Source organism: Bos indicus x Bos taurus, chromosome 4, assembly GCF_003369695.1.
Source record: "Bos indicus x Bos taurus breed Angus x Brahman F1 hybrid chromosome 4, Bos_hybrid_MaternalHap_v2.0, whole genome shotgun sequence".
Taxonomy (NCBI): domain Eukaryota; kingdom Metazoa; phylum Chordata; class Mammalia; order Artiodactyla; family Bovidae; genus Bos; species Bos indicus x Bos taurus.
This window is the reverse complement of record NC_040079.1, coordinates 88,033,606-88,046,011: the sequence shown is the minus strand read 5'-3', so window position 1 is coordinate 88,046,011 and position 12,406 is coordinate 88,033,606. Positions and strand designations below refer to the sequence as shown.

At 35.6% G+C, this 12,406-nt stretch overlaps 1 protein-coding gene across 5 annotated transcripts in view; it reads right to left on the bottom strand.

The window, feature by feature from the left end:
- Positions 1–12,406, bottom strand: part of FAM126A (family with sequence similarity 126 member A) — a 215,339-nt gene that overhangs the window by 48,695 nt on the left and 154,238 nt on the right. For all 5 annotated transcript variants that reach the window (XM_027539937.1, XM_027539938.1, XM_027539940.1 and 2 more), the window contains one exon: positions 4,430–4,508. In XM_027539937.1, coding sequence (XP_027395738.1) covers positions 4,430–4,480 — 51 coding nt within the window. In that variant the 5' untranslated portion in view covers positions 4,481–4,508. The remainder of the gene's footprint in view (positions 1–4,429; positions 4,509–12,406) is intronic.

Here is a 12,406-nt window from a genome sequence, read left to right as displayed (position 1 = left end):
CTACGTAAGTGGTGCAAACTTCTTGTCTTGAAGTTTTATTGGTCTCCCGCGTAAACCAAGCTACTCAGCCTCTTTTCTCCACTGAATTTTCCTACTGAGCTATCCTCATCCTATTACTCTTTATATCTTTGATAAAATATTTAAATAAATAGGTCGCCGACGCCGTCCCCACTTCGAATACCCTGGATCAGCCGGGGCAGGACCCCGGCAAACAACCAAGCAGAAACTCAGAGAGAATGACAGATAAATAATCTCTAAATTTTATTTCTTAAATATTTTAACCAAAATATGTAACTAACATAACAAATCATTTCAACAGACAAGATACTTTAATTTTTAAAGTAAGAGATTTGTTCTTATGTACTTTCCTGTCTTCTATTATTTTTAGTATGTTGCTAACTTTGTCTGATAACCTTAACCTCTTTACCAAACATAAACAGAGCTGAATTCAATGCACATTCAGTTCAGTTCAGTTCAGTCGCTCAGTCATGTCCGACTCTTTGCGACCCCATGAATCGTAGCACACCAGGCCTCCCTGTCCATCACCAACTCCTGGAGTTCACCTAGACTCACATCCATCGAGTCAGTGATGCCATCCAGCCATCTCATCCTCTGTCGTCCCCTTCTCCTTCTGCCCCCAAGCCCTCCCAGCATCAGAGTCTTTTCCAATGAGTCAACTCTTCGCATGAGGTGGCCAAAGCACTGGAGTTTCAGCTTTAGCATCATTCCTTCCAAAGAAATCCCAGGGCTGATCTCCTTCAGAATGGACTGGTTGGATCTCCTTGCAGTCCAAGGGACTCTCAAGAGTCTTCTCCAACACCACAGTTCAAAAGCATCAATTCTTCAGCGCTCAGCCTTCTTCACAGTCCAACTCTCACATCCATACATGATCACAGGAAAAATCATAGCCTTGACTAGACGGACCTTTGTTGGCAAAGTAATGTCTCTGCTTTTCAATATGCTATCTAGGTTGGTCATAACTTTCCTTCCAAGGAGTAAGCATCTTTAATTTCATGGCTGCAGTCACCATCTGAAGTGATTTTGGAGCCCAAAAAAATAAAGTCTGACACTGTTTCCATTGTTTCCTCATCTATTTCCCATGAAGTGATGGGACGGATGCCATGATCTTCGTTTTCTGAATGTTGAGCTTTAAGCCAACTTTTTCACTCTCCACTTTCACTTTCATCAAGAGGCTTTTGAGTTCCTCTTCACTTTCTGCCATAAGGGTGGTGTCATCTGCATATCTGAGGTTATTGATATTTCTCCCAGCAATCTTGATTCCAGCTTATGCTTCTTCCAGTCCAGCGTTTCTCATGATGTACTCTGCATATAAGTTAAATAAGCAGGGTGACAATATACAGCCTTGACGTACTCCTTTTCTTATTTGGAACCATTCTGTTGTTCTATGTCCAGTTCTAACTGTTGCTTCCTGACCTGCATACAAATTTCTCAAGAGGCAGATCAGGTGGTCTGGTATTCCCATCTCTTTCAGAATTTTCCAGTTTATTGTGATCCACACAAAGGTTTTGGCATAGTCAGTAAAGCAGAAATAGATATTTTTCTGGAACTCTCTTGCTTTTTCCATGATCCGGCAGATGTTGGCAATTTGATCTCTGGTTCCTCTGCCTTTTCTAAAACCAGCTTGAACATCAGGAAGTTCACAGTTCATATACTGCTGAAGCCTGGCTTGGAGAATTTTGAGCATTACTTTACTAGGTGTGAGATGAGTGCAATTGTACGGTAGTTTGAGCATTCTTTGGCATTGCCTTTCTTTGGGATTGGAATGAAAACTGACCTTTTCCAATCCTGTGGCCACTGCTGAGTTTTCCAAATTTGCTGTCATATTGAGTGCAGCACTTTCACAGCATCATCTTTCAGGATTTGAAATATCTCAACTGGAATTTCATCACCTCCACTAGCTTTGTTCGTAGTGATGCTTTCTAAGGCCCACTTGACTTCACATTCCAGGATGTCTGGCTCTAAGTCAGTGATCTCACCATTGTGATTATCTAGGTCACAATTCAAAATAATTTTCAGAAATGACTACCATATTAACCAAAGAATAGGAAATATCTTCCCTTATACTTGACAAAAATGTATATCATTTATTATATCAAATTGACTATATTTACTTTTGGATGGTTAGGGGAAAGTTAAATAACTTTTCAGTTCATGGGGTCCAGGATTTTACTTCTATTCTCTCAATGAAAAAGCTTCCTTCCCAGGAATGGAAGAGAATAAACAAACAGATGATAAGGGAAGAGAATTAGCCATAACTTTCAATTATTTGCCTTAATAGTTGACTCCTCCCCTATGTTCTCCAACCTTCATCATGCCCTCTTGCCACAATTCCCATATTATAAAATGGTTTAATGGCTATATTTCCTTTTGCAAATTTTACTTCACCATTAAACATAAGAATATCCCAGAAGTGGTAGTCAGCTGTTAAACGACAATTTTCATCAACTTGCCAAAAAAATCATGATAATGAACCATATTAAACTCTCATGAAACAGAAACAAAAAAAGCTTAAAAACACAAAGACAACTTACGTAAGAAAAAAAGGCACACACCAGATTTATTTAAACTGTTAGAATATGTAGATGGCACTACATGCAGTCTGTACACAGTGCACTTCTATAAGTGCATGCATAACTATACCACTCTATGAATTAGGGGATCCACAGAAAGATAATTAATGACTACAAAAGCTGACAAAATGAAAATCTCTGTCATTCATCAGGATGAGATAACAACAACGGCTATGGCCAGCTACAAAATTAACAGGAAACATTTCTTCTCTCAAGGACATACTACAGCTGAAAAGTGTCATAAAAACCTCCATTAAAAAAAACTAATTTAGTTTTTAATTGAAGGATAATTGCTTTACAGAATTTTGTTGTTTTCTGTCAAACATCAATAAGAACCAGCCATAGGTATACATATGTCCTCTCCTTCTTGAATCTCCATTTTTGAATGACTTCTGTATTCTTACTCAGTGAGAAGCTTTGTTACCTAAAATCACAGATGTCAAAAGTTTTGCTCTTTAAACATGTATCAATAAGAATGAAACATCCCACGCTTGCCTGGAGGATGTGAGTCACCTAGATACAGAGAACCAGGCTTCAGATAAGGGGTTTCTGAACCCAACATTCCACCCAGATGTTAACTTTGTAGTTTCTAAAGACAACATGACCATGGGTCCACTTCACAATCCAGGTCTGATTTTACCCCATTACACATAGCTCTGCTTTGTCTTGAGCCTATCAAAATACTATTTCATTTAAATTTCATCTGAACACCTTAAATTTTTTATTTATTTTTTTGTTTGGTGAGATGCCTACACACTACCTATTGTATGGTGTTCCTCATTGAAACAAGCTAATAACTCTGACTTTTGTCCAAGGTCTTGGGCTAATCGAGCTGGACCAAAAAAAACAAAAAAACAAAAACCAAAGTGCCAGCCCAAACTTTCCATTCCTGTGGTTCCTGATAGGAAGCTCACATAATTATGTGTAACAGTGAGAAAAAGAGGACAAAAAGAAGGCTATTGTTTAGTCGCTAAGTCATGCAACTCCTTGGTCTACCACACACCAGGCTCCTCTATCTATGGGATTTCCCAGGCAAGAATACTGGAGTGGGTTGCCCTTTCTTTCTTCAGGGGATCCTCCCGACCCAGGGTTCAAACTCATGTCTCCTACATTGGCAGGTGGATTCTTTACCACTGAGCCACCAGGGAAGCTCCAGTTAACTGGTTAAAGAAACATAATTTTAGCTATCATAGAGAAGAGTTCATAAGATAACCAAACAGAGGTATTGTTTTTATTTTTTCATCCACTAACCAAAAGTTATATACCCCTTTACAGGCACTGGGTTAGCCAACTAAAGAAAGATGCATTAATAGAAAGTTGTGCAAGTATCTTCCCATCTTCTCCTCATTGTTGATCATGTCCATTTCCCCTGCCGCCCCAAATTGGGAGAAACATTTCAACCGTGAATTGTTCATGGTGGTTAGGGAGAGTGACATCAACTTTCAGAGACTTTAACCATTCTTGTGATGTTGCCATAAAAGGGAGAAGACAAACCTTTAAACCACCTGGCAAAAAAAGAGTCAATTTCCTCAGAAAGATTATTGCTGCTACTGCTAAGTCACTTCAGTCGTGTCTGACTCTGTGCGACCCCATAGACGGCAGCCCACCAGGCTCTCCCGTCCCTGGGATTCTCCAGGCAAGAACACTGGAGTGGGTTGCCATTTCCTTCTCCAGAAAGATTATTATGTGTTATTAATTCCCCAATAAGTTTTTTGGAATATTCTTTGCTTCCACAGATATTTAGCTTTTTAGTCATTAAAAAAGAAAGCCACTGGAATTTAAAACTCAGATAAAACTTCTTTGGAATATAGTTATTATAGTAAAACAGTAAATATTACCTTAAACTCCGACAACCATTCCTCCACAACCCCTTTCTCTGAAGTGAACATCTTTCCACATCTGTTCTAAATCTTCAACCTGAAAATTAACATAGAAAAACGCTAAAATTTTGAATACATTTTCTTTATAGTCAGATTACCAAGGACAGAAGTAATCCTATAAAATTTAGCTACTTTTTTATTGAGAAATTAAAACAGTTTCAAACATAAATTACTGAGTTAATATAAAAAACCAATGTGCACAAACAGTATTGAAATGCAAGAATCATGACAAAAGTTTAAATGATTATAACATGATGAAATTAGCTCTACAATTTTCACTCAGCTTTTAGTAAGTAATGTCAGCTGCAAAACATACTGGACATTTTTCCTTAGTTTAAATTAAATAATTCCAAAAAGATAATGCAACTTAAGAAAACATTTTAAAATTGTGAAAATATAAAAAGACATGCATCCAAACTTGACTTTATAGAAAACATTAAAGTAATTTAATTTGCTTATATTTCAGTTCTTTAGTACAATAACTATCTAGGCAAGCCACTTGGTTTCCTGGAAGCTTAATATTCATAAAACAGAAGTAAAAGTGGTAATATCCAAGATAATGACAATATGCAACAATAGCTATTCAGAAGACTGGAATTTACTTAAGTATAAATAAGAAAAAAAAGGAAGTTAAAGGAAATGCAAAACAAATTTATCTCAAGCAAAACTTCTGTCAATGTACAATATAGTTTTCTTCATACCTCCATCTATAAAAGAGTAGACTGTTTCTTGAGCGAAAACTTTATTAGTTCTATCTGAATTTGCTAAGTCTGAATTTGCTAAACTCCTAAGTCAGGCACAAACCCTGCATTAGAGTTCTTAATTTTCATCAGAATTATCAGGTAAGAAGAAACTGAGGCAAAATTGACAGAAACTGAATCTTGATTCTATTCTTACTTGTAGTATAAATTTGGGCAAGTTATTTGCCTTCCTTTCTTCATTCATGAAATGGGAAAAACCACAATACATACTTTCAAATGATTACTGTGAAAATTAAATGAAAAAATGTAAATAAAAGCACCTGGCAATAAAAGTGTTGTTTTACTATGCAATACTATTACTGAAGACTATCAACTCATACAACTTTTGCTTAGTTGTCTATCAAAGTATACAGATACATCTTAAATAAACAACACAGGTTTACAAAGAATACATTCTAATATTTCTATTGTCTAATTTCTATTAAAAATGGTTAACAAAATACATATATTCATTGATTCATTTACTCATATATGAAGAATTACTTGAGAGATATGCATTTTACTTTTTTAGGATTAAAAAATAGCCCTTTTATTATTCTAAATTTTATCCTTGGATCAAGCCAAACTATTAAAAAACCATATTATCTGTACCATATTATTCATTTTATAGTACTGTTCATTCACATAAACCAGGCTTTGAGTTTATGTCCAAAATGTTATGAAAACGCTGCTTGATCATGTGTTATCCCCTTTGAAATCCAAAAGAGCAAAAAATTCACATCTTCAGTTTTCAATACCATGAAAAAGTCTCCTTTAGAGTAACTGGTTTGCTTTTATATTATGGATACTGTGAATCTCCCAGCAGATTCTCTTTGCTTTGATTTTAATAAAATGGGAGTCAAAGTTTCTACCCTAACTCTCTCCACAAAAAAGCTGGCTAGGATTAATTTTATTTATAATATTATATTACACACATTCCCTTATTTTCTTCCTACCTAGATCTACTTTTTTTTTTATCCTGTTATACACATTTGTATATATTTGTGAAGAAAGGTAAATACAAATACACATGAGTTTTCTTTTTTATTTATCCATTGTTCATCTAGTAAATTAAGAAAGAAAGCAATCACAAATAGAACCAGAAGTTGCAAAGAATTGGGAAGGTAAAATTTTTACAAAAGTTCAAAATAATTCTCTAATTAAAATTAATTTTTAAAAGGTTAAAATCAAGAGGGATATGCAAAAGGATCAAGAATAGTCAAAGCAATCTTAAAGAACAGCAGTGCTGGAGGACTTGGACTTCTAAATATTAAAGCTTACTACAAAACTTACCAAAAGCATAGTAATTAAGCCAGTGTGGTATTATCATATTATCACTATTGATAAAATCCAATGAAACAGAGCAGAATGGCCAGAAACAGACCTATACATACATGATGATATGATCTATGACCAAAGTGACAATATAATTCAGTAGGGAAAGGGTAATCTTTATAAAAAATGGGGTTAGGTCAACTAGACAGCTACAAGGGATAGGGGGTAGAGAAAGAGAACCATAACCTACTAGCTAACACCATATGCAAAAGGCAGTTGCAGTTGGATCACAGATCTAATTTTAAAAAGTAAAACAAAGCTTTTAGAACATAAGAGAATACCTTCAAAACCTTGAGGTAGGCAAAAAAAAAATTTAAACAAGAGACACAGAAGCACTAATCATAAAGGGATTGTTATAAATTGGACTCCACTAAAAGAATTTCTGTCTGCCAACAAATGAATGCATAAAGAAAATACGACACACATACAAACATACAATGGAATATTATTCAGCCTTCAAAAGAAGGAAATTCTGCCATTTGCAACAACATGGATGAATCTGGGAATCTTATGCTAAGTTAAATAACCCAGACACATAAAGACAAATACTGCAAGGTCTCACTTATGTGTAGAATAAGTCAAACTCATGTTAAAAGAGAGTAAAGTCATGGTTTCCAGGGGCTGGGGCGGGGGGGCGGGACAGGGAGGGGCAGGTGCGGCGGCAGTGGAGGAATGTGGAGATGCTGGCCAAATGGTACGAATTTTCAGTTATAAGTAAGTTCAGTATATAATAAGTTCTGGTAACCTAATGAGCAGTATGGTAACCATAGCTAATAATAATGTATACTTGAAATTTGCTAAAAGAGTAGATTTTAAGTGTTCTCACTACACACATAAAAATTGGTAATTATGTGTGATGATAGATTTGTTAATTAACTTGATTGTGGTATACCAAAACATCATGTACACCTTAAATACATAATTATCTGGCAATCATATCCCAGTAAAACTGGGGCAGGGGAAGGGAAGAACTTACGAGGAAAATGGGGGCGTCAGACGATGAGATGGTTGGATGGCATCACCGACTCAGTGAACATATGAGTTTGAGCAAACTCCTGGAGATGGTGGAGGACAGAGGAGCCTAGCATATGCTACAGTCCAAAGTGTCAGGCACGACTTAGAAACTGAACAACAGCAAATTACACATTAGTAACCCCAGACCACCCTGGGCCTCTTATTTACTTGTTAGAGGTCAAATGGGAGCCCTCAACCATGAAATTGTCCCTCCCCATGCTTCTTTGCCTTCCTCTGCAGAGCCCAAAAGAACACCTCCTCCAGAACACCTCCTCCACCCTGAAACTTTCACAGCCTCACCACCACTTCCTGCAGCTGGTCCATCAGGATTAATGTCATTTTCCCTTCCCCCTGTTGATGTCAGGAACCACTAGAAACTACAGCTCCCAGGTTACACTTGCACATGTTCATAACTCTTTGCAGGCCCTCTACTTTACCCCCATCTCCTATTCCACTCTAATTCTGGAAGGAAGTTCTCTCTCCCTGAGCCTTCTGACATTAACAAATCTGTTACCAGCAAAACCCTCTAAATCTTCAACAGTTTTCTGAATGTCACTTTCTTCTTGTTCTAACAAGAAGCCTGGCTCTTCTCTGAAGATACCCGCTTTCCCTGAAAGCTTCTCAAAGAGTGACTGACTGCCTTTCCTCTCATAATCCTGGAAGAAACCACTGGTCCTAGAGGTAATATTACCATTTCAAATCAATCTCCCTCTCTCCCGTCCACCCAACGCTGTTCCGAAACACATGTAGCTGTCATCTATCAAGCAATCCCTCCCCTCCAGTCATCCCTCTCCTTCATTTCTAGATGATTTTAGCTCTGGCTTATTGTCATGCTTTCAAATTATTCATATTTAAAATCTTAGTGTTTTCTAAAATCTAGTGTTTTCTTCTCACTCAGTGAACTCTTAATTCCTAAAAATCTCCTCCAACAATACTGACTTCTTCCCTGTCTCAGCAACTCAGTCATATGATCATAACCTAGACCAAAAATTCAGGTCAGGACCATATTAAAAAATATTTTAAATATTAATATTAATTTATTGAGCCTACCGGAAAGAACACCCTACAGTCAAAGTTGGAACAATTTGAACAACAAAACAAACAACATAGTAGTGAATTATTATCCAAAGTATAAAATAAATATACAGATCCATATTGAAATAAATAAATGACTAAATAAATAAATATTAGAGAAGAAGAGACAAGCCTTCCTTTCAGATAATAAATGTAGATACATCCCCCTTCAGGAAGTTTAGTCCATGCCTCCCTATGGACCAAAATGGGCTGGTCATAGTGATTTGCTTCCAAAGAAAAAGAGTATTGAAAAGGGGAAAACAGTAACTTTACAGCAGAGAAATCTGATAAACACTGGCTTGACTAAGGTTAACAACACCCATGATGTCATGTGAATATCATGTACCCTTGATATGATGAGAGGGCACTTACTTTATCTCTGTGATATTCCTTCTAAAAAGCAATAAACCCAGTACGATCATGATACCAACATTAGAGGAAACTTAATTTTGGAGACATTTTACAAAATATCTGAACTATATTCCTCAAAACTAACAAGGTCATGAAAAATAAAAAATACTAAGAGACTCTAATAGGCCAGAGAGCCTAAGGTGACACTTCAGTTCAGTTCAGTCGCTCAGTTGTGTCCGACTCTTTCCGACCCCATGAATCTCAGCTCGCCAGGACTCCCTGTGCATCACCAACTCTCGGAGTTCACTCAGACTCATGTGCATCGAGTCGGTGATGCCATCCAGCCATCTCATCCTCTGTCGTCCCCTTCTCCTCCTGCCCCCAATCCCTCCCAGCATCAGGGTCTTTTCCAATGAGTCAACTCTTCACATGAGTGGCCAAAGTATTGGAGTTTCAGCCTCAGCATCAGTCCTTCCAAAGAACACCCAGGACTGATCTCCTTTAGGATGGACTGGTTGGATCTCCTTGCAGTCCAAGGGACTCTCAAGAGTCTTCTCCAGCACCACAGTTCAAATACACGACCATAAATGCAATATGGTCACTTGGATTGGATCATATTGAACAGAACAGAAAAGGGATAGTTTCAAAAAAAAAAAAAAAAAAGCCTTGGTGAATTTCTAATAAAGACTTAAATTTAGTTAACAGCAATGTAATAGTAATGACAAATATACAATGATAATATGACATTAGGAGAAATTGAAACTGGGTATGGAGTATATAGGAGTTCTCTGTGTTATCTTTGCAACTTTTCTAGAAATTTTAAATTGTTTAAAAAATTATTGAAGCTCTGATGTATTTCTATTCTAGTATCCAATCCAAATGATACTGTATTCAAAAACAAAACAAAACATTAAAGTACATCAACACACAAACACGTATTCATATCTTCTGACAACATTCTACACCATTCGTTATTAGAGCTTCAATTTCAATACTTTCATAATATTTCATTATACAAAGGCTTCTCAAACCTAAGGAGCAAATTCTCCTCCATTACACCTCACTCTCTGCACTAAACTGAGGTGACAAAAAAAACTAATTTATGAAGAGATTTCTTATCTAGTTGCTGAAAGTTAAAAAAAGGGAAATAATTATAGTACTGAATTATAAACATGAATGAAAATTCAAATCATGTTTACTTATCATTTGTTGTGTTTTACGGACAGTAAGAAACTCAAGCATTTTCGTTGTCTTTCCATGGGGTAAAAAATCCTCAGCACAATATAGAAATATTAAAAAAAAAAGAAATATTTTTAATTAAATTTGTAATTTCATAAAAATATTAAACTATACCATAAAATAATAAAAAGTAAAAATTTCCACTGGCATTCATGCAGTTTTAAATTACCAAGTCAAGCCAATTTGAAACAAATCTAAATATGATAAAACTTAAAAATTCTTTTAGATGACAAGTTTTTTAAAATTTCATAGAAGGAAAAGTATCTTAAGAAAAATAGAAAATGTACAAATATTAAAAATGAGACCGGAAACAATAATGCATTATATGAAGAAGAGGTTAATGGAATTTTATAAAATGTAGAATAAGTATCTAGAGAAACAGAAGATGAAAAAGCAATAGTGTGTGCCAGCTGAGAGAGTTTTTCTTTGTCCTTACCACACACTGCAGCACTCTAAAAAATCTCTCCATTAGTCCTGGCTTCCATGATGAATAACAGTTATGACTAAAGGTACCTCTAAAGACTAGGTAGGACAAGAAGCAAATGGACCACAAAATTGAAACAGTGTTTTAAAAACCATTTCTCTCTACCAGCACTCAGCAAGAAGCTCTCCACAGTTGCTATCTCACCCCCACATTTCGTATCTAAGATGTAATCTTTTAACATTTCTGGCTGTCTTGATTATGTAACATTGAAGTTTTACAAAACTAATTAGATATCTCAAGTAATATTTTAAAATATATTCTCACATTAAAAAACAACTTTATTCTTCTCAAAGGCAAAAGGAACAAAATTAGGTGTTTCATACTGTGTAACTAACTTCCTATTTTTCTCAAACATATCTTGGAAAAGAATATTTTAAATTGTATTAGAAAGCTTGCTAAGATTCAATGCAATATTTCACAAGCAGAGTTAGTCTGTGTGAAATTAATTTTTTATATTTTCAGTATGTAATAAAACATTTCTAAATCTCTTATTCTTTAGTAGCTGCATTTTAATTTTAACCCTGATAATGTTTCCTGAATTCCTCAAGAAACTTTCCAGAAAGCATATCATAAAAGTGTTGTCACAAAAGGTCTATACCTTATTATGTTTTACTTTCATCCAATTAAGGAAGAACACAAAAAGAATACTTATAATTTTCACTGCAAAACTCTAAAAAATATTTTTACTATTATTTCTCATGCATCATGAAGTATTAACTAGAAATTAATTCTGAATCTTCTAAAACCATTTGCTTTATATGTCATGAAAATCAAGTTTCTATAAATCTAAAGAATAAACAAATTTCTGTAAGTTGATAATAACATATCACAAAGTTTTAACTTTTCTGTCCTATGAAATAGGGCCATTATAAGTAAATTAAGTGCTATTAGAAGATTATCAAGATTCTTGGTTGAATTTTAGGAAAACAGAGCAGAAGGAAATGTTCAGATTATGATACAGAATAAACTTAATTTAATCTCAGTGATTTTACTGCTTAGAAAATGACCAGTCAACTGGAGAGGTCTATGAAACAGGAGTGTACCTGGGCTGTTGTTTGAAAAGAAGTGGTGCTGACGGCCTCACTGCCCACGTGTGTTCTCAAGTAAACAGTTTCCTCTCAGGGCACAGGGAGAAGGAATAGAATTTACAGCCAGTAGCAGAAGCATGGGAAATCTTTCCAAAGACCTATAACTTAGGCCTATTTTCCCCATAAATCAAAAATATCTGGTTATTAAAAATAGAACAGAGATTTTTACTATGGCAAATGTCTTTAGAATTCAGCATCTTTTGCCTATCCCAAGGACAAATACAACTGTGTTGGGATACCAAAGTATTATGGCAACCAGGCCAGTGTATTTCTTTTGTAAAAGGTAGGACAAATGGAAGAAAGGTAGCAATCCCTCTTCTCATTCCCCATTTCCAGCTTCCTATTCTCAAAACTTCCCAGACTTCAGAAGAATCTTTTGTCCAGGGAAAGGATATCTGATTTGAATTCAAATAATATAAGGGAGAAAAACTTTTTAAAACTATTTGTCAACAACAGCTTTGGTATCTAGATTGTCCCCATAAGCTGCTTTCACCAAAAGAATGCAGTGAACACATGCTGTGACTTGATCTGCAGCTTTCACTTTTTTTTCCCTAAATTGGGGAATAATTGCTTTACAGTATTGTTTTGGTTTCTGCCATACATCAACATC